The 25,178-nt window shown below is 37.6% G+C and overlaps 1 protein-coding gene across 1 annotated transcript in view; it reads left to right on the top strand.

The window, feature by feature from the left end:
- Positions 1 to 1,511: 1,511 nt before the first annotated feature.
- The window catches only part of LOC131037956 (zeaxanthin epoxidase, chloroplastic), a 101,784-nt gene continuing 78,117 nt past the window's right edge, over positions 1,512 to 25,178 (top strand). The window contains exon 1 of the mRNA XM_057970223.2: positions 1,512 to 1,862. Within this exon, the coding sequence (XP_057826206.1) occupies positions 1,691 to 1,862 (172 nt within the window). The 5' untranslated portion in view covers positions 1,512 to 1,690. The remainder of the gene's footprint in view (positions 1,863 to 25,178) is intronic.

Here is a 25,178-nt window from a genome sequence, read left to right as displayed (position 1 = left end):
GCATTCATCTTTGCATGCTTTTTCCTATATCTTTGCCTCTCTCCCAGTTGTGCATTCAAGGGGGGTGTTGGAATAAATAATTCATATATTAATTATTCACTTAATTGCATTAATTCACTAAATAATCGATGCCTTAGTTAGTAATTAATTATTGACATTTTATTAGTTAGTTAATTAATTAATTACGAATAATTAATTAATATTTATCTCCATGCATAATGCAAACTAGGAAAAACAAGCTATGTTCAGAATTTCGAGAGTTTCATGCATTAATTAGTCTATTATGCTTTTTGTGCATACATGACTGATTCATGCATTCTATTTTAACTCTCAGTACTCCACCATTTAGGATTTCTATCTTTAGAGTTAGATTTCTTTATAAGGATGTCATATCCTTCTGGGCTGGCTTGTGGGATTCACATTTCACAAATTCTAACAATAAGTACTAATTATTTAAGCATATTTAATTTATATATAATTAACGTATTACAATTATTTTATTAACATGTATAAATTATATTACATTATATATTAATTATTATATCAGTATCTAATAATTTTATGTTTTATATAATATTATATAACAAATTATATCTACACATCTAATTTTATAAAAAAATATAAAATTATATAAACAAATTTTATAAAAAAAATTACATCTACACATCTAATTTTATAATATGTTTGATATTTATAATTTTATATATTTTTAAAGTTATTATTAAAATTCAATTCACTTTATGGATGAAAAAAAATCAAATGGCTTTATCAATTATTGGATTGTCAAAATAAATATGAGAAAATAGTTACTATTATTATGTAATAGTGACACTTTTGTAAAATATTATTAGAAGATATTATTGTAAGAAAATGGCAAAAAAAAATTCAATCAATAACCAAATGCTTACATTATACTAATAAGAGTGTAGAGTACTATTATCCAATAGAATAATATATAAAACAATTTGTTTATTTTGAAATAAATTTGAAAGAATATAGACATTAAGAAAATTGGTCAAAATTTTTAATTCTTGATTGTCATTGATTGATGCTTTGACATTTAATTGATTTGGGTAAATGCATAAATATTCCTCATAACGAACTAATTTTAAAAATTACTTTTCTATTATTTATTTAAAAAAATAAAATAACATAACATAAAATAATATATAAAATGTGTTGAAATAATCCATTTTCATAAAAAATTATCATATCATTATATATTTAAAATATAGAATATACAAATATCTTAAATAGATTTATTATAAAAATTCAACACTAATCTCAAAGCCTTTTAGATAAGATGTACGGTGTACCTTCACTATCTGCACTAATTATTATAAAATATATTTACGAGTTGTAGTTAATTAAGAAGATAAGTGCCAAGTTCATGACGTATAGTTTAAGTTTATTTAATAAATATATACACGTTGTATATATGCTTTTCTGTTTCTGGTTTATTTAGTAAATATATACACATTGTATATATACTATTATTATAGATTAATAATAAAGCTGGGGGAGAGAACCACGTGAGCCGAGTCACTAGATACGGAAGTACGCCTGCTGACAATTGAAATTAACAATCACTGAAAAAGGAATCACACAAATCAAATAAGATATATACACACTGTATATAATAGGTCAGACATACACGTTTTGTGCATGTGGACTTCTGTGAAGGAAAATCATGGAAAGAGCAGAGGAGTGTATGAATGTGGATATATGCATTGTGGGCGGTGGGCTTGCAGGGCTAGCCTTGGCTCTGGGATTGCAGGAAAGGGGAATAAAGGCACATGTGTTCGAGCGCTATTCAGTACCCAGACCAGACCCTGGAGCTGTGACTTATATTGGTGAGAATGGTGGGTTTTTCTTCTTCCTTCTTGAATCCTCAATGGGTGGCTATTTAGAAATGGTGGAGTTTGTGTGGCAATTTAACTCCAGACTAAGTACACCTATTCAAGCAATGCAGTGGCTATTTTCCTAATTTAGTTCTATCATCAAATGACAGACCCTCTAAATTCATTGGTAATTGATGCAATTCATTAAAAAAAACAAAATTGAATTCCAAGTTACCGGTAATAAGGTGTAGGACAAGCTTGAATCACATTCTTAAAATTCTTTAAATCATAATTTTTCACCACAATCCATATACATTCTTCGAAATTTTGAAGGTCAAGCTTTATCTTCAAATGCAATAAAGATAAGTTTGAACTACATTACAAAAACTACTTAATCATATTTTTGTTAACTTTTAAAGGTCTACTGCAATTCAAAAAGTTGAGTTTGTACTTTATTCTTAAGATCTCTAAAATCATAATTCTACAGCACAAACTATGCTCGTTCTTTTTAACTCTTGAACGTCAATCACTTATCTTGGAATGTATTCAAAATTCTTAAAGATTGTGAAACAATAATCTTACATCACGGCCTATGCACATTCTTATGACTTTTAAAGGTCAAGCACTTATCTCGGAACATATTTGAAAATCTTAAGATTTATAAAACCACAATCTTACACCACAGCCTTTGCGCATTCTTTTGAACTCTTGAAGGTCAAGCATTTATCTTGGAATGCATTCAAAATTCTTCAGATTTCTAAGATTGCACATTCTTAAAATTTGTAAAACCAGAACGTTATATTAGGTTCTATTCACATTCTTTTGATCGCTTGAAGGTCAAACTATCTATAAATGTATTTAAAAGCTAAATGGTGGACTGTGAAAAGTGAAAAGTGAGTTATAATTTGGTAACTAAAGAATGAAACCTGTTTTAGGTTAGGGCACAATAGAGGGAGCTGATTTTCAATTAAGCTTCAATTAGTTGATTAGATGGGCGATGCTTTTCCTAATCAAAGCAAACAGAATGTTGAAATAGACAAGTTAGTTCTTAGGATTAAGTTAAGAGATTCAATATTCTTATCTTAATTTAATTTGATTATTATGTTCACTTTTCCTGCTATCCATTTCTTTTTAGTTCATTGCTTTCTACCCCTTACAGCTGTTTCATCTCTCTTTTTATTTTTAAATTTATCGTGATCTGCCTTTTACCTTGAACAACTATCTTACTTTTATTTTTCTTTCTATTAACACACTTGCATGTGGAATATAGTTTATTTTTTAAGTACAAGGTATGCCCTCATAATTTCCTTTTTGCTTTGGGGAAATCGCCCCCAATTTATACATGAGATTTGGGAAATCTGACTCACGAACCATTTCGCTTGATTTGGCAGAGTTCCTTTTTGGCTAACATAGTATATGGTTGTTTGTCTTTTCAATTCCTATAAGTGAGGTGGCTTGTACGATTTGAACTTTCTCAAATTGATGATATCATGGATGCCAGGCAGATCTGAAATATCAAGTTGAAAGGCATCAGGCCCAATTGCTTGGAGAATGGTGTCAGGTCTATATTTTATGGGCTTGAACTTGTGATGTTTGTTTTCAAAGCTTTGTTTATCCAATTGATGCAAACATGATCACCGACTTGAAAGGTATGAGAAATTCAACGCCAGTTATAAAGTGCCTTGAACTTTGCTTAAGTTTGGTGAGACTGTTCTAAATTTTTGTCTGGAACTTGGTCAAATTTTGCACAATGGTAGAAGCTTTGTTTTTCTCCTTTGTTGATGGAATGTATCTAGAGCTGTAAGAGAAATCAGAACTTAGAAGTTTAGAGGATGCTAAAGGTTGGAAGCCATAACAGAATTTGGAATGGGAATGCCTTGTAGAAACATGAGTAGTTTGGTTATAGCTATATCGAATGACACGCAAATAGGTGTGAGAAATCTAAAGATTGTGTAATATAGTGCAATTTACAACCTCTCTACTCCTATTTGTCTGTGGATGAAAGGAAGTAGAGAAGCGCCACTGACATACTGGAAGCTTCTAGGAGACACAGCGAGCGGTGATCTGAAAATTTTCCAAGCATGCTTGAAGAACAAGTCTGCAGCTTTGAGCATCAGTGGTCTTGGAGCATGGCATAAAGGCAAGTCATTTTGAAACCTGGTAGATAATCACAAATACAAAGGTATGTTGTCACGAAGTGTTGGGAAAAAGCACAAATGAAGTCCATAAAATGGATTCCCATGGTTAGGAAGGCATTGTTTTGATTGGAAGGCTTAGACTAATTGCAAAGTAAGCACTGACAGATGTAATCGTGAACTTGCTTCTTTATAGAAGGCTAATAACAATACCCTTGAAGTTGCTGCATGGTCTTTTGGACACTAAAATGACCACCATAGGAAGATGAACGGACTTCCTTTAGGAACGCAAAATTGAGTGCTCTTATAAGTTATACAACAATCCATACCAAAAATTCCAGCCAAGGAAAGATGTTTTGTTCACAGTTGTTGAATGCTGTAAAACTTTGAACAATTGAGCCAAACTGAGTATCCAGGGACTAGAGAGATTCCCACTCATCATATGCTGCATATTGTGTATTCAAAATTCTAAGTACCTTAGAAGGAGGACGACTAAGAAGATCTGCCACTTTGTTGGTTACAACACTTTTAATTTTACCACCAAATGAAGGCATCATAAGATGTCCACTTTAAATGATGATACTAAATCTCAGGCTAGGATTTCAAAAACTAAAGGCTTTGGTGATTAGTATACAAAATTACTATTGCTCCAAGAATATAATGGCACTTGTTAATTAGGGCTTGGATCAAGGCTTATAATTCCTTAGCAATTGTGATGTAACCTGTTGGCATTGTCTTGTCATTGATGTCAACCGGTATAGAAGGACAACCGGTATGGGAGAATGGTTGATGTGCAATCATTGATGTCAACTATTCTTGCAGGTTACCGGTATAGGCTATCACTGGTAAGGAGAGGATGTCAACTGGTAAGTGATGTGTTGGCAGTATATGGTTGCTAACCGGTGAGCATGTGTTGACATGGAGAAGATAAGTCAACAAAGTGAGTGGTTGCCAACCGGCAAGCTTATGACCAGTGTACAAGCAGGGTGAGCAAGGTGCTTGGATGTTGATTGTGATAAAGAGGTGGAATGTTATCAAGGATCACATCAACACCGGAGGAGAAGTATGGACAGGTCATTGGTATGCTGTGTGGATGCAAAACAACAGGACTCCCACCGGACAAAGATGCAGTCACCAATTGAAGAGAAGACTGACAGTGAGTGTGCCCCAACTGGATCACATGTGCCTGTTTGGAGGTGTGCTGCTCAAACAGGGAAGCCACATTGGTGCATGGTAGGATGCAGATGATAAGGATCCACTCCCACCGGTAAGTGGAGCTTATCTTCTATTATGCCTGGAATGCATCATAGTTTTGTGAGATAAGATAGAAGAGCTAAAGGCAGGTGTTTGAAGGCTCACATCGGATCCACCGGTGAAACAAAAGGATGCCTCAGGTGCAAGAAATCAGAGATGTGCACCGGATCATAAAGGATTGGCATGTTGTGCCACCATGACAGAGAAAGAAAATAGAATGAGGTGTCGGGACAGGTAAAGAAGTGATGGGTTTGTCACCTTAACAAACCGGTTGAGACGATGTCCAGGCTAATGATGAAGAAGGCAAAGTTGGAAAAGCTGCAGACAGAGGACATTGCTAGATTGAAGATGGAAACAGTTGAAGGTTGATGACATGGTGTCATCAAGGGTGTTTACCGGTAAGTATGTCCATCGATAATGCTGACAAAGTGCAGATGCAGAAGACTCCCATCTGATGAGGATGTGAATAAGGTAGGTTAGCAAGAGTGCTGACCGGTTGAGTGTTCCACCGGAAGAGTCGCAGAGTGCAAGGTTGAAAGCAGACCGGTTAGGGTATAACTAGCAGGGTTAGTAAGCCGGTAGATGAATCCGGTATTGTTCGTTGGTCGGTGACCGACATGGTGACCGAGTTGAGATAGATGCCAACAAAGGGGCCACGTGGAGGTGAAGTGGCAAGCATGCACAGGTCGGTGAGGCAGCTGGCGACAGGTCGCCATTTATGTTGACTGCGTGATCCACGGTATGTGCTATAGGGGTTTGCGGCTCGAGGTCAGATGGACAACAGAGATCCAGTACAGACTGTTTGAGCAGATCGAGGTAGGTGAAGGGAACCGCGAAGCCATTCTTGGTGATCGACCAAGAAATCTGCTAACTGGTTAAATGCAAACTGCCAAATGAGGAAGGTGTGTTCTGGAAGGCACGACAATGGCGGGATTGATTGATGAGTTACAGTTCATCAATCAAGGTGATCAGATCGATTGAGATCTGATTGGATTTGGTTTGCCTCAAGATCGATGAGGAAACCCTAACCGCCTGAAATTTGAATTGGCTTTTGGCGGGAAAACCGGTTTATAAATGTGCAAGCTAAAATCGATGATGGCGGCCGCTGGATGTGAGAGTGTTGCTGCACGTGAGAAGAAATCAATCAAGTGCTCACCAAGAAGAAGAAGAAGAAGAAGAGATTGAGTGTGAGGAAGAACAGGGTTGAAGTGTTCAACCGGCAACAGTGAGGTAACCGACAGTCAACCACTGGGTCTGATAGAAGGGAGAGCCGACAGTGACAATACCGACAGAGAAGAGTTGCAGAAGACTGCAGAGAAGGCAGGCATAGAACCAACAGAGTGTAGTACCGGTGGAGAGCAGCAGAGTAGCTGAGAGAAGAGAGAACCGGTAGAGAGAAGAGCCGACAGAGAAGGAGAAGAGACTGAACCGGCAAGGGTGCAACAGAGAGCGAGGTGCAACAGAGAGTGGGTTGCAGCAGGAGATAAGGTTGCTGCAGAGAAAAAGGTGAATAGAGAACCGACAGAGATCTGTAGAGAGGAGAACTGGTGGAGAGACATACTTGAGAGTTACAAAGTTCTTTTGTAACAAGAAGATAACTTTGGTATCAAAATATTTTTTTGTAATCACTGAGTTGGAGCTCGGTGCAGGGGTTGGTGCTCCTTGAGTTGGTGCCCTAAATCAGGGGTTGTAACTCCTTGGGTTGGTGCCCTAAACATTGTAATCAGAGATTCACTGTGAGGCTGGATTGGAGCAATAGACTCCAACAACATTTCTCACCAAGGTTTTTCCCATCTTGGGTTTTCCTCGTATATGCTGGTGTTATGTGATGTCTCCTTTATATGTGAGTGCATTTGAGTTAGTCTCCCCTCTAATCGGTAAGTTATCGTTTTGTTAGATCTGATAATTGGTATACACACATAGGATAGACAAAGGGAAAAGTTTGCGAACCACTGATTCACCCCCCTCTCAGTGGTACATTGTGTCTAACAATTGGTATCAGAGCCTAGGTTCTCGGTAAGACAAGCTTTCTCCAGCTTGGGTAGATTCTAGCTTAAGGACACAATGGTCTATTTAGTGTCAATCCTAGCTCCGGTTTTTGATGGTTCAAACTATTCCATTTGGAGTTGTAGAATGGAAGTCTACTTGTCCTCCCTAGGGTTTGATGTGTGGATGTTTGTTGTAAATGGCTACCCCAGTAAAGTCAGTCCTCCCACCGATTCTGATGTAGAAAGAAGAAACCAGTGCAATGATGCAGCAATGAAGGCTATACTCTGTGGGTTATCAGATGATATCTCCTCACAGGTGGACAGATGCAGATTGGCAAAAAGATTATGGGACAGATTGAAGAAGCTCTATGGAAAGGAGCCTACCACTGCAGAACCGGTTTGTGAAGATAGGATGAGAGATGCATCTCATGTATCTGCAGATGATGAAGGCAGATCTGCTAGTAGCCGCAACAATGATGAAGAATGAACCCACCTCTTCATGGCTCAAGAATCAGAAGATGAGAGGCACACATCTGAGAATGATCATGCAGATCACTCCTACCGGCAAGATGTGTTTGGCAGCGATAGTGAAGGTGAAGAAGAAGAGGAAGCAAAAGTTGATCTTGAAGGAGAACTTGTAAATGCACTTGAAGAACTCAGTAGAGTGAAATGAATACATTATTCAAGAATGTTGCTATTGTGGAGTAGAATCGGTTGATCAGATGCCTTGAAGAATCTAAGAAGTGTATCTCAGAGTTGAAGACTCAACAAGATGACACCAAGGAGTGCCGGTGTAAAGATCTAGCATCTGAGCTAGAAGTAAAAGATAAGTAATATCAGAAGCTGCTTGGAGAAATGGAGATTCTTTGAAATGACCTTGAGAAATGTCAGGATGAGCTCAAGGTAAGAATACGGTTTGATGGCAGCAGTGATGCCTTGGACAAAATGTTGAAAAAGAATGCTCCACCAGCAAGAATGTCCCCCACAATGACATTCTGTTTGTCTCCTCAAATGGAGAAAACAAGGGACAAACCTTCACTGTCCGGAATACTCCCCGGAAGAAGGAAAACCTAACCACAACCGGTGAAGACATGCAGACAAGGGTGAAGACCGGTGCTGCAAGGAGGAACAATGCAGATCCCAAAGGGAAAGGGAAGATGGGAGAAGACAGCTTCACCGGAAGCAGGAACAGAGGAAGACAGCATAGGGGAACTACCCATCTAGCAAGGGGGTTAGGAGTAACCAGCCCTTGGATTTGGTAGGCAAGCAGCCCTTGCTCTCCCATCTAGTCCATGATACTTTCTTCTGTCTGCATGTAGTATTATTAAATTAGGCTAACCCTTCATATGTATATGCTGTAGGAATTGTGTGTGCCATTCTTGTGATTGCAGGGTTATCCATAATCAGGTTATCAGCTACTGGTTAAGGTATGATCTCACTTATGGTATGAATTTCCTTTATTGTAAATCATGCATGATAAATAATTAATGTGGTCAATGATTAATATGTGGTTATATTTTTAGATGTAATTAGAATATTCCCCTTAAAGTAGAATTGGTAGACACTATAACCATATTGAATAGGATAATTATTGTGTATAAGGCATATTACTGGTAGGGGACATTACATTGACATTTAAATGTATGCACGGATGATCTAGATCTGTTTAACTTATCTCTCAATTGTTTGTAGCCTTTTTTTGATACATTGTTGTTAATATGCTGTATGCTCTTCCCAATCACTTATATCGATGGTGTAGATTTGTCGTTTCTGCAATGATCTCCTCAATTATCGCTTATAGTGTCAAGGAAATTGCTATGTCTGATTTGGCTCTGATTGATCTTGTAAATTATAGTAATTCCAAAGGCAGTGTGTTTGATATATATTACTAGTAAATATGCATCCAAAGCCCAAGGGCTGTTTCTTCCATAAGAGCCAATTCACAAAGGATGTAATAAGAGAATAAAGATATCCCCTCCTTTTGAGAATGGGGTTGATCCCCATTATATAACTTGCAAAATCGAAGGGTTGCATCTTTTGAGTGTTTAAGAGTTATGCCTTTTCAATGGAATGGGTCCCTCTAACAGCCATGTCTTGATCATACTTGATCAGGACAATGTGCCATATTTGAATTCTTTCTCCATACTTGATCAATAGTGTTCATGCCATGTTGATACCATGCTGGTTCATCTGGAACCGAAACCCTAATATGGATTTCCACTTTTCTTTTTGCACTTAGAGACCTCATTTTCAAAATCTGAGAACATGGGTACTGATAAAATGGCTGATCTTTAGGAACGAAATCCTAATTAGGGTTTGCATTTTTCTTTTTTACCCTTAAAGACATAATTTTCAAAATTTGAGAACATGGGTAGTAACAATTTGGCATGGGGATCAAAACTCTAATACTAGAAAAAAGCAAAAAAATTCAAACTCTTGCTTTTTACACTTAGAAGCAAAATTTTTCAAATCTGAAGACATGGGCAGGATTAAAATGACCTAAAGAACAAAACCCTAATCTCAGAAAAAAACAAAAAATTTGAAGCCCTGCTTTTTATACCTAGAGGCAAGATTTCCAAATTTCGACAAAATGGGTAGTAATGAAATAACTCGAGGAACAAAACCCATATGCCACTTTCAAAAAGGCAGAAAAAACAAAAATTTCTAAAAATAGCAGGTTGTCAGAAGTGACCCAAAGCAATTGCGATCCTCGTCCTTTGGACCTCCTGAGCACTTTGGCAACATTCAAATGCAATTCTGAGCAAGGTTTCTCAATTTGACTCGGGATGACCTCAAAAACTGAACTCTTAAACTCTCTCAAAATGAAGTTTTATGAAAATGCAAAGCTAAGACAAAACCTTAAAAAGCAAAAACAGGGGGTCCCCATCTGCAATGGGGCAATGCGTGAATTAGGTCATAAGAGGACTTACGTTACTGTTCAATTTGGGAATCTTTCATGAATCTGGATTTGGAATAGGTATGCTAATGACTTAGGATTTTGCAATGAAGCTCTTGGTCTAATTTAACAAAGATTTAAAAAAAAAGGCAAAATGAATAGGGTTTAAGAATTCTATTCTAAAGCCTAGAATGCAAGAAAAGGGTGAATGATCCAATGGAATCCTACTAGGCAAGGTCTCATCATCAAATCGAACAACTTGACACAAGCTTAGTGCAATCATCTAAGGAATATTTCATAGATGTTCAAATCGTTACCATCAAGCAGTGATACCATGCAAGTTAATGCATAACAATGGACGTATAACAATTGAAGTTAAGTGCGCATAAAATCCTAGTTGACCATGCAAGGCACATTTACAATTAACAAGAGGCTAGTGGTATGGACTAAATGGATTCCACACAAATGCATTCAACAAATCTCTTCATTCAATCTAAAAATAATTGAAAGAAAATTCTAAATCTAAATTTCTAATCTAATTTTGAGGCAATGAGAACCACAAATGCATACAACACTTAAACATAAATCACCATCAATGGAACAATGACTTGTATTCAAATCTGCAGCATATAACCAACAATTCTCAAAAATCTCTTTCTTACAAATGAGAGGCAATGGAGTATATATAGAGCCTCAAAAGAAATGAATGGCCAAGATTTATTCAAAATCGAGGGCCAAGATTATGCCAACAATGCCCTAAAATTGCCCTAATTAGGGTTTACATAAAAAATGGAGCCACCAACATATGACCCAATGAAATAATGCCTAATCATCAAGTAGGGAATCTTCTAGAAGATTCTAGCCTGCATCTCTCTCTCTCTCACAACATATTCTAGGAATCTAGCCAATACAAAATCTAATTCCTCCATGGTAATGCTGGGCAAAGTATCCTGTTGAACATCAATCACATCCAATGCATCAGAACAAGCATCCAAAGTGTTCTCCCAATTCAGTATAAGCTTTTTGCGAATTATGGACATAAATCAGCAAGGAAACCAAATCATTTATCTGATTCTTCTTCAAAGAATCCAATTGGCTGAAGTACATAAACTTCATCTTTTCTCTCAATTCCTCTAAGTGTAGACCGCTGGCAGCACTGACATCTACTCCCAATAACTCCTCAATAGATGCAAGGATCCTCGATTGCATATCTTGAATCGATCCTTCCATCTCTGCACAATCCTTCTGTGCATGCTCATAAGTGGATTTTCTCATGGTCAATGAACAATACCAACCATGGAAATCATATCTGTCTCCATCATGCACAACTTTCTCCTAAATCAACGTGGACTTTGGAATCTTCTTCAAAACTCTAAGGTGGGGAATAGTCTTCTCCTGAATAGGCTAGAATTCATCCCAAACTCCCTCCAAGTATTGTATCCTGAATATGAGTGCTATTGTCCTGCCAAATGCTTGGACAAACTGAGTAAGTAAATCATTCGCTTGCCTCTTTACATCTTCAATCTATTTTCCCAACTCGGCAAGTGTATCTCTTGCTGCCTCATGATCGATATGTAGCCCACGATCAACTGCAATAGGGGAAACAAAGGTGGGATTCTCATGCCTCATCCCTGCAATATACTCTCTCAGTTTGATATTCTCTTCTTTGTACCTTTCCTTCTTCTCAATTTCCCTGTCTAACCTTGCATTGATTATCTGGACTGTATCATCGAGTTCCTGAAACTCTTGCTCTTTTGTAGTTCGTCCAAGGGCAATCGAAGTGATCTGGAAATCCATGGGAGTAGCATCATCCATAGTTACATCACCAATTGGGACAACCACTTGCGCAATGCGCATTCCTGTTTCATCTCTAGCTATATTCGAAAGTATCTTAGCCTTCTTAGGCTCTTTCTCTTGATTTCTCCTAGCTAAGTAATCATCGATATCATCAATAGGCTGGGTCTTTACCATCTTCTTACTCTTTTCCATGCTCTTCATCAGCCAATCGGGAATGGTGGACATTTCCATTCCATCATCAAGACATATCTCTTGATCAAGTCCTCGCAATGCGGATATAACATCATCATCCTCCTCCTTATCCTTAGTCAAATCATGCACATTATTTCCCAAGCTAACCTCCAAAAGGATAGTAGGGGATCTTGGCTGTTCATCATCTTCATTAGGTGGTGCGGATGTAGCTGTGGCATGAAACTCCTGAGTATTATTTGGTAAAATCATGGTGTTGGAGCACTATTCGAATTCTTTGTTGTGCTTTGGCATGTCAATCTCTTTGATTGACGAGAAACTAAGGGGAGACAAAGGAGCGCTGGGGTTTTGCTTATTCTTCTTCTTTTCATGACTAACTATCCCCTTCCCCTTCATCTTGGATTCTCCAGGTGTATTCTTCTTACATTTAGGAGCTTGACTCTCCTCATCTGCATGAATCCTCAAATCACTAACTGTTCTCTGATCATCCTCAAGGGAGGATTCCACCCGTTTCATCTTCTCATATGTGAAGACAATGCCCATATCTATCAATCTATTCATCTGTTTGTCTACCCATTCTCTGGAGAAATCCATGATGTCTCTCATGGGTATATTCAAGTATGTCACCTCCTGCTCTAACCAACTAGGCAATTAGTGAAAATTGAAGTCAAAATGGGTATACCAAATCTGGAAATGCTTCGGAAAAGGTGTGGAAGCCTGATTTTCACTCTAAAAGTCTGAAGACACCCTTCCAAACTCACTAATGGCTGCCAATAAGTCTGAAGACAACCTGCAACACTTAAAAGCAGTCATGAAACAAGGTCGCAGCCATGTAGAAACACTTGCAATCGATGGAATTTTACCTCCCAAGTCACAGCTGCCAAATTTGAGCACAAAAGGATAGGCTGGTAAAATGATTCAAGTCCGAAGATAGGTCTGAAAACTGAGTTTCAGACTTAACCAACACCTCAAATAATGATAGCAAACTCAGAAAATGACCATAAAATGTCCCCAAAACGTTTCCCCAATGAAATCGCCCAAGGGTCAAGTGGCTGGAAATGGACTCCAAGTCTGAAGATGAACTGAAAATTGAGTTCTCAGACCTGCAACAGCAATGAAAATACCACCAAAATGCCCTCAAAATAGTCTTCAACCAAAATCACCTAGGTATGAATGAGCTGGCTGGTGAAAAATAAGTTTGAAAATGATGCTTCCAGCCAGCAATGGAGGTCAAATAACCTTCAGCAATGGAAGAAAACTCAGGTCTGAGAACAATGGCAGCCCACAAGCATCAAGGAAACTCAACAATGACAAGGAGAATTGCCCAAAATGTGGAGAAATAACCTCCCAAGCAAAATCGCCACCTTCCCAAAAATGGCACCACCTAGCAAAAATCGATTTATGTGGCAAAAATTGCCACCAATCCGCTGTAGTAGGCCCTCCAATGGCCGCGCCTAGGTGTAGAAGGCAAACAAATCACCAACTTGCAGATTCAAACCTTCAATGGTGTCCAATGGACACTCCTCCAAAGTCGCCTAGTTGGAAGAAATCTTCAAAACCAGCCACTTAGCAATCACAATCAGCACAAGATAATATTATTTTATTGTTGGCTAGGTCTTTTATTCTTGCTTTCACCTTGAAACTTCACCACACAAGCAATGTGAGATAAAAACTTGCTTTTATAGCTTGCCTGGGAAAATCGACTTGATTCTAGAAAATGATTTTAATTAATTATTATTGCAAGTTATTTAATAATTGTTTTTTATTTTTAAATAATCGTTACTATATGCAAAAACAATTAGATTCGGGCCCTCTTACATTTAAAATTTTCAAAAATTAAGAAAATTTGGGCTCCTAGGGGAAAATTGCTCCATATTTGGAATAAAAAATCCAAATAAAACTTATTTAAAAATGTCTAAATTACCTCTTTGGGGAAAATTTCTCTCTGTTTACTCCACCAATAGGAATAATAACTATAGTTAAAGTCTCAACCCGAAGTTTGGACGTTCACTCTGTGAAGTTACTATCTCCATAAGTGAAGTTCATTTGATTGTCAACCCGGGGAAGAATTACTTGAAATGGGTCTGCATTATATATGCACTAAGTTCCTGCGATAGCTATCCTGCATTACTGCAACAACTAAAATCTATTTGGGATAAGCAAGCAAGAATTAAAACAACTGAATGGCTACAGGAAAACTCTGCATTAAGATAAAACTCACTTAAAGAAATGTTAACTAAGCCCAAAGTTGTCAAACATGAATTACTCTATTTGCTTTGGCTGCAGGAGCAGTCAATGGATTTGTTTCCAATGACTGCAGGAAGGGTTAATGCCAGGACGTCTACTATGACAGAAAAGGAAAACTAAATTTGACAAAGGCACAGGATCACTCACCAAGTGGGTCCCCTTGGATGAGTGTATCTAGGCTTCCAAAATAACTCTAAGTGCTCAGAATAACATAACTTTATTCATTGCTTTTCAAAAGTCAATACATCATTCAAAATGAAAGAAAACTAAAACACTGCAACTTTATTTCTAAATCTTATGCTCTTTGTCCCTCTCTCTCCTTTCTAACCTCAGAGAAGAGGCATAGACACTTATTTAAAAGAAAATTACAACAACTTCCTACAATCAAGATCACGCCGATGAGAAGAGGCGGATAACATCCATGACAAAGAACAGTCGGAGTTAAGCCACTAAAAACGTGGATCTATACCAAACCACAACCAAGAATATAGCATGGCGGTATTACAAGATTGATGCTCACTAAAGTCAGACATAAATGAGTCTTGCGTGCCCTGCTACTCCTTTGCCGCTCCTCACGCCCATTATCCTCTTCGCTGATTTGAACTTTTAGTCGCCCTTTGAATATCTCAAACTGCCTTCTCGACGTGACAGGACAACCTTCTCTGCAACATCTCATTTATTCCTGCAATTGAAAAGAGAGAACATACAAGCATATACACATCTATTTTAATTAATCATAACACTTATTCATTTCACACATGATATCAGCTATGACAATCCGTATGGCAACAGGAACAAATCACATGGCAATAGGAATAACTGGCATGGCAACAGGAGTAACTGGCAAAGACAAAACACGATTTAATAGATTCAGTTAACATCTGAAATGCATATAGCCAAACTTTAATACATCATTACCATCCCATTATACAAATTAAAACATGACAAAAACTTTCTAGGAATAAAAGGAGCTAATATCTCAGCTCATCACCCTCTATTGGGATAAAAATCTGTAATGTCCCCTTCTCATCAGTCCGTAGACATTCACGGGATTGGCCTATCATTTGACCCTCGTAGGCCAAGGAGATTGATTAGGGGGTCGACTGGCAGTGATTTGCGGCTTCACATTTTGTGTCTACTCGACTTTATGGCGAAATAAGGAGATTACATGTATTGTGAGACATGTGCACTTTAATTATAATGTAATAATATTTTAAAGTGCAATTAAATTAATTAATGTGTAATAAAATAATAAAGTGTAACAAAAGGATAAGAGAATAATCTTCCAGAAGGAACCAATTGATTGGATGTGAAAAGAATAAATAGAGGAGGTTGGTTCATTGTTCATCATCAGTTGTTTGGATATCTTCTCTTGTGTAGACTTGTAGAACCAAGGGTTTCCGCACACTAATCATTTGGGAACGAAAACTCCCTATGATTTGCGTAATTGAGGAGGTGAAAGATCTTCCGAGGGGTTGCAGCTGAGAGTGGAGACAAATCAGTCTATTGGTTGAAAATTTTGTACACTTGGGGAAATATATAAAATTGTGGTTTCAACTACAATGTGTGAGTAAAACTCTCCTAATTAAGGGAAGGCTCCCCCTATCTATCTACAACTTAAAACTAAAATATGATGGAACAACAGTCTTTTTTTTTTTTTCAAGAAAGCCAATATTCTTTTCTCTTCACATAAAAGTGATAGCAATTTAACATAAAACAACAGTAACAGCTTTTGAAATGAAATGAGAGAAAGGAAATGAAGTTTCCTGAAAGCTCAAAGACTTTTGTCACTTCCTTCGGGACGGGACATCAATGTCAAGCTCAAAGTCTTGATAATGTGAAGTCCTATCTACCCTTTTTCTATATTAATGATATTCAGAACAAATTATATCAGTACAAAGACTGCAATACTTTATTCTCTTCTACATAAAACAGTAAGTAGTACAAGCTCAAAGACTCACAGCTATTTCTTACAAAATCTGCTTCTAAACTCTCTTAAGAACAAGTGCAAGCACAAAGTCTTACAACTCCTCTCAAAAGAATATTTACTCTAATTTATATTAACCTCCAATACTTGCAGCACAAAGACTGCAAATCAAATTCGATTAAAATCTTAAAGAAACACTTGCAAGAAAGATAATATGGAGCACAAACTCAAGAATGTAGCACAAAGACTCAAAGCTTGAGCAATTTTCTTCTATTTCTTTCAATTCTTGAATTCACACATGAAAGCTCAAAGACTTATTTGTTGTAAATTTGGCAGAGTTTTTGCTTGCTTTTCTAAAAGATAAAAATTACAATAGACCCCCTCAAGTATTTATAGGAGAGGAGTCATGAGAAAAAGGTGGGAGGATCCCAACTAACTTGAGAAATTCTCTCAACCACCAAGACTTATTCAATAACTAACTATGACTTATTCCAACTACAGTCCTAACTAAAGACAACTTGTAGTTGCTTTACATGTAATTACAAAAGTGCAAGTAAAAACTTGACTTGCAATTTACAAAATGTTTTTACATGTAACTTGTCAAAAGAAAAACTACAACTAAGAGATTACAATTCTGGAAAAAACGCAACTAAGTGTTGAAAAACACTTAAGCTGCAACATGTGAAGACATGAATCCTTCAAACTTCTGGATGATCATTTGTAGCTCAGTAGGATTCGGTTAGTGGGTGTTCTTGGCAACAACCATGGTCTTCACGATGGTGTCATGGCATCGAAGAAGCATAGAGTCGTTCTTCTCCAAAGTGGACTGGATTTTGTGCAAAAAGATTTGATGTTTCATCAAAACCTGAATTGAGGCAGCTGAAAATTGTTCGCTCCTCCACTCATTATGAATCCTCATCTGTAGATCTGCGAGCATTTCTTTTTCTGGTATCAACTCTCCATTCTTACTCATTATATTGCAAGAGGCCTTCTCACAATGAGAAACAACACCTTGGAATACTTCAACTCACAATCTCATTGCATCATCAATCTCCTCAATGAGGGATTTGAGAACAAGGGCTTTATTCTCTAGAAGTTCTTCAAATTCCAAGTACATGACCCTGGAAGGAATAATGGCATGCTCCTGAAGAACACTCAACTGTTGTTGAGGCATTGTGCGCCAAATTGTCAAGCTACCTTCAACCTTTTCCAAATTCTGTTTGAAAGTCTCGGAGGTATGATTCAATTTTTCTTCAATGGTTTCCAACTTAGACATCATTTGGAAAATGTCTTTCAACACTTGTGCACACAGATCACGAAGTTGATCCACCCAAGAATCCAACGCTTGTATTTTCTGAGCAACCCTTTCAACTCCCCGAATTGATTCTTGTGAACCGGAAGAACTTGTAGGATTACTCCCTTCACCAGCAGGTTTTATGAACAGCTGCAACAAGTTGCCTATTCTCCTCTTCTAGCTTGTCTTTCTTTTCTAGAAGTTCATCATACCACTGTACTAGTGAAGCTAGGAATTGCTGGGCATCATGCTTGACCACTTCATGCGTTTGTTTACCCAATTCTATCCTTGTAACCCTGTAATCAGCAACTTGCATTTCTTCACGTGGCTTATCCGCAAGGGGTTCAACAATTTCTTGTAACCCTGTAATCAGCAACTTGCATTTCTTCACGTGGCTTATCCGCAAGGGGTTCAACAATTTCTGCCACTTTCATCTTGTTGCTGTCAACAGTTACTCTTGAGATTGTCTTAGCTTTTCTAGCAACCTTGGGCCTAGACTGCTTGAGTTGCTGATAATCAAAGACATCAGGAGAGATTTCCTGCTTCTTCCTCTTTGGGGTAAAAGAACTAAGCCATGGAGGTAAAATGACTAGTTCTCCTCTAGTAGCTACCGAAGACGAAGGAGAAACAGTTTCTGTTTGAACAACCATGGTCACCCTGGGAGGAGTATCTGTTTGGATGGCGACCATGATTTGCTCGGTAACCAAAGGGCATGAAGATTGCCTCATAAATTCTTCAAAGCCAGAAGTAGAGGTATCAATCTATGACAAATGGATACATGCAAGAGTATCCTCGGGGATTTCCAGCAAACGCTCTTGCTGATGATCAAGAGGTGGCTCGACTACTGAAATAGGAACGATATTTTGAGGAGACTCCTCCACTATTATGTCAGGAGGAGATAGAGGCAACTCCATGGAAACTGAGGAGGGAATCTCATGAGATGACTCCGAAGCCAGTGACTTAGGAGCATCGTCGGATTGTTGTCCTTCCTCCAGATTATTAGGATCAATCACATGAATGTAAATCTGGGATTTTTCTTTTCCGTGAACTGTCGCTTCCTCGGGACTCCTCAGGAGGAAGCACTATTGCCCGACTAACCCGCAATTTGATCCTAGTGCCTGAAGATGATGCACCTTCCTTGTTGTCAACCTGAATCTTAGACTTACGTCCAAGAGGCCCTGTAGAGTCATCTTCTTTTCTAACCTTGATCTTGATGAGTCTAACACCATTACCTTTGAGGCAATTGTTGGTGTTAGCTAAGATAGGCTGAAATCTTTCAAGAATGGAAGTGCATTTTTTATGTGACCATTGGATTAAAGGAAGTGGGGCTTCCTCAACCCTTCGTGAGACAAAATCTGGATCAAGCACATTACCATCATCAATCATTCCTTGCGGAATGTCCACCAGGTTCAGATCAATAACCTGCTCAACAGTAAGCCTGCAGTAGTCCATCTTGAGAACCTCCATTTCTGTACGAAGATCTACCCAGATATCCTCAATACGATGCACATGTACGAAGGACTTTTTGATCTTTTCCTTCATACCCCGGTAGTCAAAATTTGCCCTTGATTTAAACCTTTTGAGTTTAATCTCCTGCATCTCAGTCTCCATAGCTTTGGCTTTGATAGATGTGAGAAGAGAATACCGACCATTCCTTAATGGGTTTGTTGTAGAAATCCCCATTCCAACCTTATGTTTGACAGATTGATGAGCGTGCATAGCCATGATCTGTCTTCCCAACTCCATAAGAATGATCTTATCGGTTGGGTATCTAGGAAGCATGTATGGCTGCCCACTGTAGCATCCGACTCTTGCATAAGTGAAAGTTGGGAATTGAAGAAACAAGCACCCATACTCATTCACTCTTTCCCATGCTTCATCTAACACCCTTTTGTTCTTTAGAGTCTTGTCAAACTGGCACATGAAGTAACCAAAGAATGCATCTTGAACCCTTTTGAAATGTAATCTGTTGGGTCTCAAAGGCCAGCGAGCGATCACCCTTGGTAGAAAGACCAGGGAAATGTCTGAGTGATGCTGCCAAATACACTAAGTATGAATTCATGTATAAAGTCATGGTAGTAGGGACTGCTACAAGTTGTTCGCACAAAGCATCATTGATAATCTCTCCCCATGATATATGATAGGACTGCCTTATGAACATGGTATAAACTAATACATCTAGGGCTCAAAAACATTAGTGTTAAAGACCCATCATCCTGTTGAGGAGAGTAATGATGTCTCCAATTTCCCATTTAAAGTCACAACGGTACAACTTATCCCACCTCATGAAGGCTGCTCTTGGCTCATGAATCCACCTGTTAATGTGGCATTTGTAGTCCTTTCCCCTCTTGACATAGTACTCAGCTGCACTATCCTTTGAAATTTCCATATAAATAGGTGTTGGTGGTATTCTGAAGACTTTCTCAATAGTATCCGCATCGAGGCAGATTATTGCCTCACCATCATCATTTCTAATGGTTCTCGTCTCCTTGTCGAAGTGGTGAGCGCAAGCGAGAACAAATTCAGGTTCTAGGGCAGCCACTGGAAAAGAAGATGCATGATGAATGTGGTTGTCCAACAACCGCTGCAAATTACTATCCTGCAGATCCTCCACCCTCTTAATGAATTCTGACATGTCCACATGCCCTATCTCCGTATCCTTGATGTGATCCAAAGGAGAGGAAACTTGTGAAGGTGAAACTTCATTCTGGTACTTGTCATATTTATACTTCATCTTCTTCGGAATGGGAGACGATGGTAAATATGACATTGAAGGACAACCTGGTATACAACGATGAAGACTTAATGTTAAGGCAACATCATAATCAGCTGCAACTAACATTTTTCCTTCTTCAAATGGGAAGAACTCCAACCCTTGCACTTCACAACTTTGTGAGAGAAAGATGAGAAATAAATGGGAATGCTGGAAACTTGACTTTGACCAATTTCGGATCTTGGGGAAAGTTTTACAAGTATACAAGTGGGGAAGAACGAACATGCAATCGGATTTTTAAAACCCAAATGCAAGTATACTTGTAAAACGGAAAATGGAGAAATGAGTGAAAAATGAGATTTGGACATGTAGGAAATGATGTGAACGGAATGTGTGGATATAGGCAACGAATATGGATAAAAATGGGAAGATTTTGGGAATGTCATTTTTAAGAAAATGGGAAGAACTTTCAACATGCAATCCGGTTCTAAAAACCCGATTTTGGAAGCATGAGTGTTTTTCATCTTTGCGACTTGGAATTTCAACAAAAGATGGTTAAAGTCTTATAACCATAAGGGAAGATCAATTATTTTCATCCAACTTGTAATCGCGATTTAAAACCCCGAATACAAGTAAAGAGGGAAAATGGGGAAGAACAATGCAATTCACAAATTGCTTTGCAAAGGGGAAAATCTCTTTCACAAAACCGATTTTAGGGCAAAACCAACATATATACAAATTTACAACTAGAATGGAAAAACAAGAACACAAGAAAATGGAACAAGAAGAAAAGAAAACATACCTTGCTTCAATCCAAAATGCCTCTTCAAAAGATGAAACAATCTTTGAATGAAGAAGACAATCCTTTAAATAGAAAAAGCTTCCAAAACCCTTGCCATGTTTTTCCAAACTCGGATTTGGAGAAAGAACAGCAAAAACGTGTTTCGAAATGCTAGAAGAATGAGTCAAATCGCTAAGGAAATACCACGTAGGAGAGACTCAAAGCCAAACACCCAAAGATGAAGCAAAATCGTGGCACGAAAACCCCCAAAATGTAGCACATGAAAAACGGTTTTGAAGAGGTAAAACACAGTGAATGAAATGTAAAACATTTACCAAATCAAAATGCAACATGTTTCCAAACTCGCAAAATCCGTTTTGCTACCATATCACCTCCTTATTCCATGAATTTCTCCAAAAAAATAGGGAAGAATTAGTGGCAAAATCGGTTTAGGAGAGGAAAAATACTTGGTTGGGTTCTTGGAAGTGAACAACAAGTTTCAATTTGCATGTAACAATGAAAATCGGGTTTTTGACTTCATATTACATGTTTAAAATGTCACTTTATCTTGCACAAGGAAAAATCGGGTTTTTAAGACCATATTGCAAGTTCAAAAATGCCTTTATTTTCACTCATGGAGCAAATTGGGTTTTTGAGACTCAATTGCAAGTTTAAAATGTCACTTTATCTCCATTCTAGGCAAAATCGGGTTTTTGAGAGATAAATACAAGTTGTAATAACTTGTAAGGGGAAAATAAAATCCCCTCAACAAGTTTTAATAACTTAACACATGTAATAGGGGAATAAAATCCCCATTACAAGTAAAAACGCTAAAATAGGAACTTTATAAAAGAATTACAAGTGACTTTTTAAATTTGCAATTTAAAATTAACTTGTAACTTATCCAAAAAATCCCTATTATGACTTAAAAAGCCAAAAAGCATCAAGGGGGATATAAAAAGTAAGTTACAAGTTCTTTTTCAATCAAGTGCACTTGTAATTAGCTTAAAATTTCCCTACAAAGACTAAAACAAAGGAAAACATTAAAACTTGCAACTTAAGGAAAATTTCCCACTTGCAGTCAGGGAGAAAAAACCCGAAATTGAAGGAAAAACATAGCAAACAAATCCAGAATGTGATGAAATTTGAAACGTGGTTCGAGGATGGACTGAAGATTAAGCTAGTCCAAGGGCGAAGCAAAATTCTGCCTCAGGAAGCATGCCATAGAGTAAAATTTCATTTTTTGACAAATTTTTTATGTAATGGTCCTTCATTTTTGAAAACAAAAATGAGGACAACACAGTCTTCCATATTGTTCTTATTGAGTTTGCTACAATTCCATGGTGGTTGGGATTCATGGTATTTTCAGATTATCAAATTGAATGCCCTTAGTGTATCGATTTTAATTGGAGAAGGAAGGCGATCTTATTGAGGAACAATTAGAAGTGGAATTTGTGAGTTTGCTGATCGAATTATAGGTCTGAAACAAAATCGTATTCCCTCCTCCAAACCCACTATTTGGTTCATATTTCATCATTAAGGCATCAAATTATCCTTAGGAGGTCAGCAATAATATTGGTGAAGAGAGGCGAAAGTGTATTTGAGGAGAGATCAGTGACAAATCAGGGTTGAGGAAAAATTGTATGACCCACCTTTCCCTTCGATTTTGCTCATAGACCTCTATTTTGGCAATAAATATCACCAAAGAGGAAAGCGCCATATTTGGGGAGATTGGGCGATCATTTTTCGAGAAGAGTTTGGTGGCTAGCAGCAGTCCACCAATTATTATCAGTCCATCTTCATTACAGCAGGGGCGACTTCTGAAGACAAGTTTGATTGTAGATTGGAGGACTCCATAATTCACGATATTGCTTGTTTCTTCAACAATCAAGTTAGGCGATCACTTCCAAGTTCAAATGTCTATATTCTATGTACTTATCTGAGATAAGATGTATTGTTCATTGCTGTCTTGAGTCCTCAGAATTTCTGAGATAATAAGTTGAGTTTTGGTCATTAGTATTGTTATTGTAAGAACCTATTGATCATAATTTTGAATAAGGAAGAACAAGATTGCATTCCAATTACATGAATTGTTTGAGGATACATGCCAACTGTTTGTTATAATGACAGCTAGCTGTAGGTGCTTGATTGTGTGTCCAGTTTGGTGTAGAACCCTATAAATTGGCTGTATATGCATTCTTGGCAATCATACTATCATTAGTAGTCATTTATAGTTGTTCATTCATGAGAAATATGTGGTTGTTAACCTCTACATCAATCTGGAAAATTCTGAGACAACATGTCAGCATAACACGCAAAACATAAAACCGCATAACACGCAGATTGGAAAGTCAGATTATCAGCAAATATTCCTTGTATTTTGGTCAATACATTGCAGGGGATATTTCAAAATCCCAATAAAAAATCATTAAGATTGCCCAAAACACCTTTGGGGGAAAACCGATTTGCATCTGGAGTAAAAAATGCAATTCAATTTCGCCATTAAGTCCAAAAAATCACATTGGGGGAAAATCAACCCCTATCTAGATAATTATCCAAATCAAAATTCATTAAAAACACACTTGCGGAAATTTGTCCTTCATCAGGAACAATATCCGCATAAAAATCCTCAAAATCTGATCATGAACTGTCCTGGTGGAATATTGATCTACATCAGGAACATGAATTTCATATGCATCAAAATCATCTGCACTCCCAGGGGAAAAACGTGGGTCATCGGGACAATTTCCCAACACTTAGTCAAAATTTACCTTCCAGGTGGAAAATTGCCCTCCATTAGGAATCTGAATGGGGGAAAAATTGGGTCCATCGGAAATCTGGTGGAAATTCACCTCCCATTAGGATTTTAAGTGGGGGAAAATCTTGAGTCATCGGAAATATGGGGGAAAAAGCACCTCCCATCATGAATTTTGACTTTTCGACCACTAAAACATGGATTTTCATCATAAACTAGACATTGCAAATTTTCAATTAACGCATTGGGACTTAGGCAAATCCACCAAAATTTGAGTGAGACAAAAAAGGAAATTCATCGGGATAAAGTGCAAATCTTAAACAACCTCCTAGGAGCGAGAAAACGCCACTTAAAGGACCTCTTAACAATTAGGCACAAAAATATCACTGACTTGGACATTTAAAAGCTCGCTCACGCTCAAAAGGTCTACACTTAGACAAAATTAGGATCACCTAGACATTTAACATTTTACTCACACCTGATCCTATACAAAATTCTAAAACCCTAATAGCAATTAGGCATGATCACATTTCAAAACTTGAGACTTGAACACTAGAAGCTCAAAATTTGCCGGTTACTGCCAAAACCCTAAACTAACAAGATGCGGAAAGAAGGAAAGAAGGGGTCCCTGTTTGCAATGGGGCGATGTGTGAAAAGGTCACAACAAGATCTTAGCTTTTACGATGAATCATGATCTCTCTTCTGTCTTCCTCTTAACCAAAATAACCATAGCAAGCGCTATCTCCAATTAATATTGATCTTCATCAATAGGTTGCTTATTGTTCCATGTTGATGCTTAATCTTGATGGTTGACCTTTATTGGATACAAATATGAACCATGATCTTTGATTGACTTATGGCTTGACCTTTGGTCTTTGTGCGAGCTATTGTTTTCCATTACTAATTCTTTATTCATTGACTTCCCTATCATGCCGATCATGCCTTCATTATAATCGGTTCATTCATTACTTCCTTTCATGGTATTAATGATACTTGTGTTCCAATGTCCTTGTGACTTCTTGGTCCATACCTTATAATGGCAAGCAATGCAGATTAGTGACTTTGTTATGTACATTCTTTCCTTTCTTATGTTGCCAATAAACAGTGGAGGCTCAAAATAATAAGTTTCAATATTTAATTAAAACTTATCAAATCGTATATCTTTTAGGTTCTGATTTGGGGATATTACAGTCTCCCCCTCTTGGAAAATGCTTGCCCACAGGCATTCTTTAAAATCACTGATTCCTGGATCCCAAAGTTGGTGGTGCCCTTTATGCATAATGTAGTTTTGTTTAGTCTCCAAGGTTTGATTCTTGCTATATTGTCCGTTGAAAACCTTAAGCCTTACAAGTGCACTTTTA

The sequence above is a fragment of the Cryptomeria japonica genome, chromosome 9, assembly GCF_030272615.1.
Source record: "Cryptomeria japonica chromosome 9, Sugi_1.0, whole genome shotgun sequence".
NCBI lineage: Eukaryota > Viridiplantae > Streptophyta > Pinopsida > Cupressales > Cupressaceae > Cryptomeria > Cryptomeria japonica.
The sequence above is the reverse complement of the archived record's forward strand: the minus strand, read 5'-3'. Positions and strand labels throughout refer to the sequence as shown.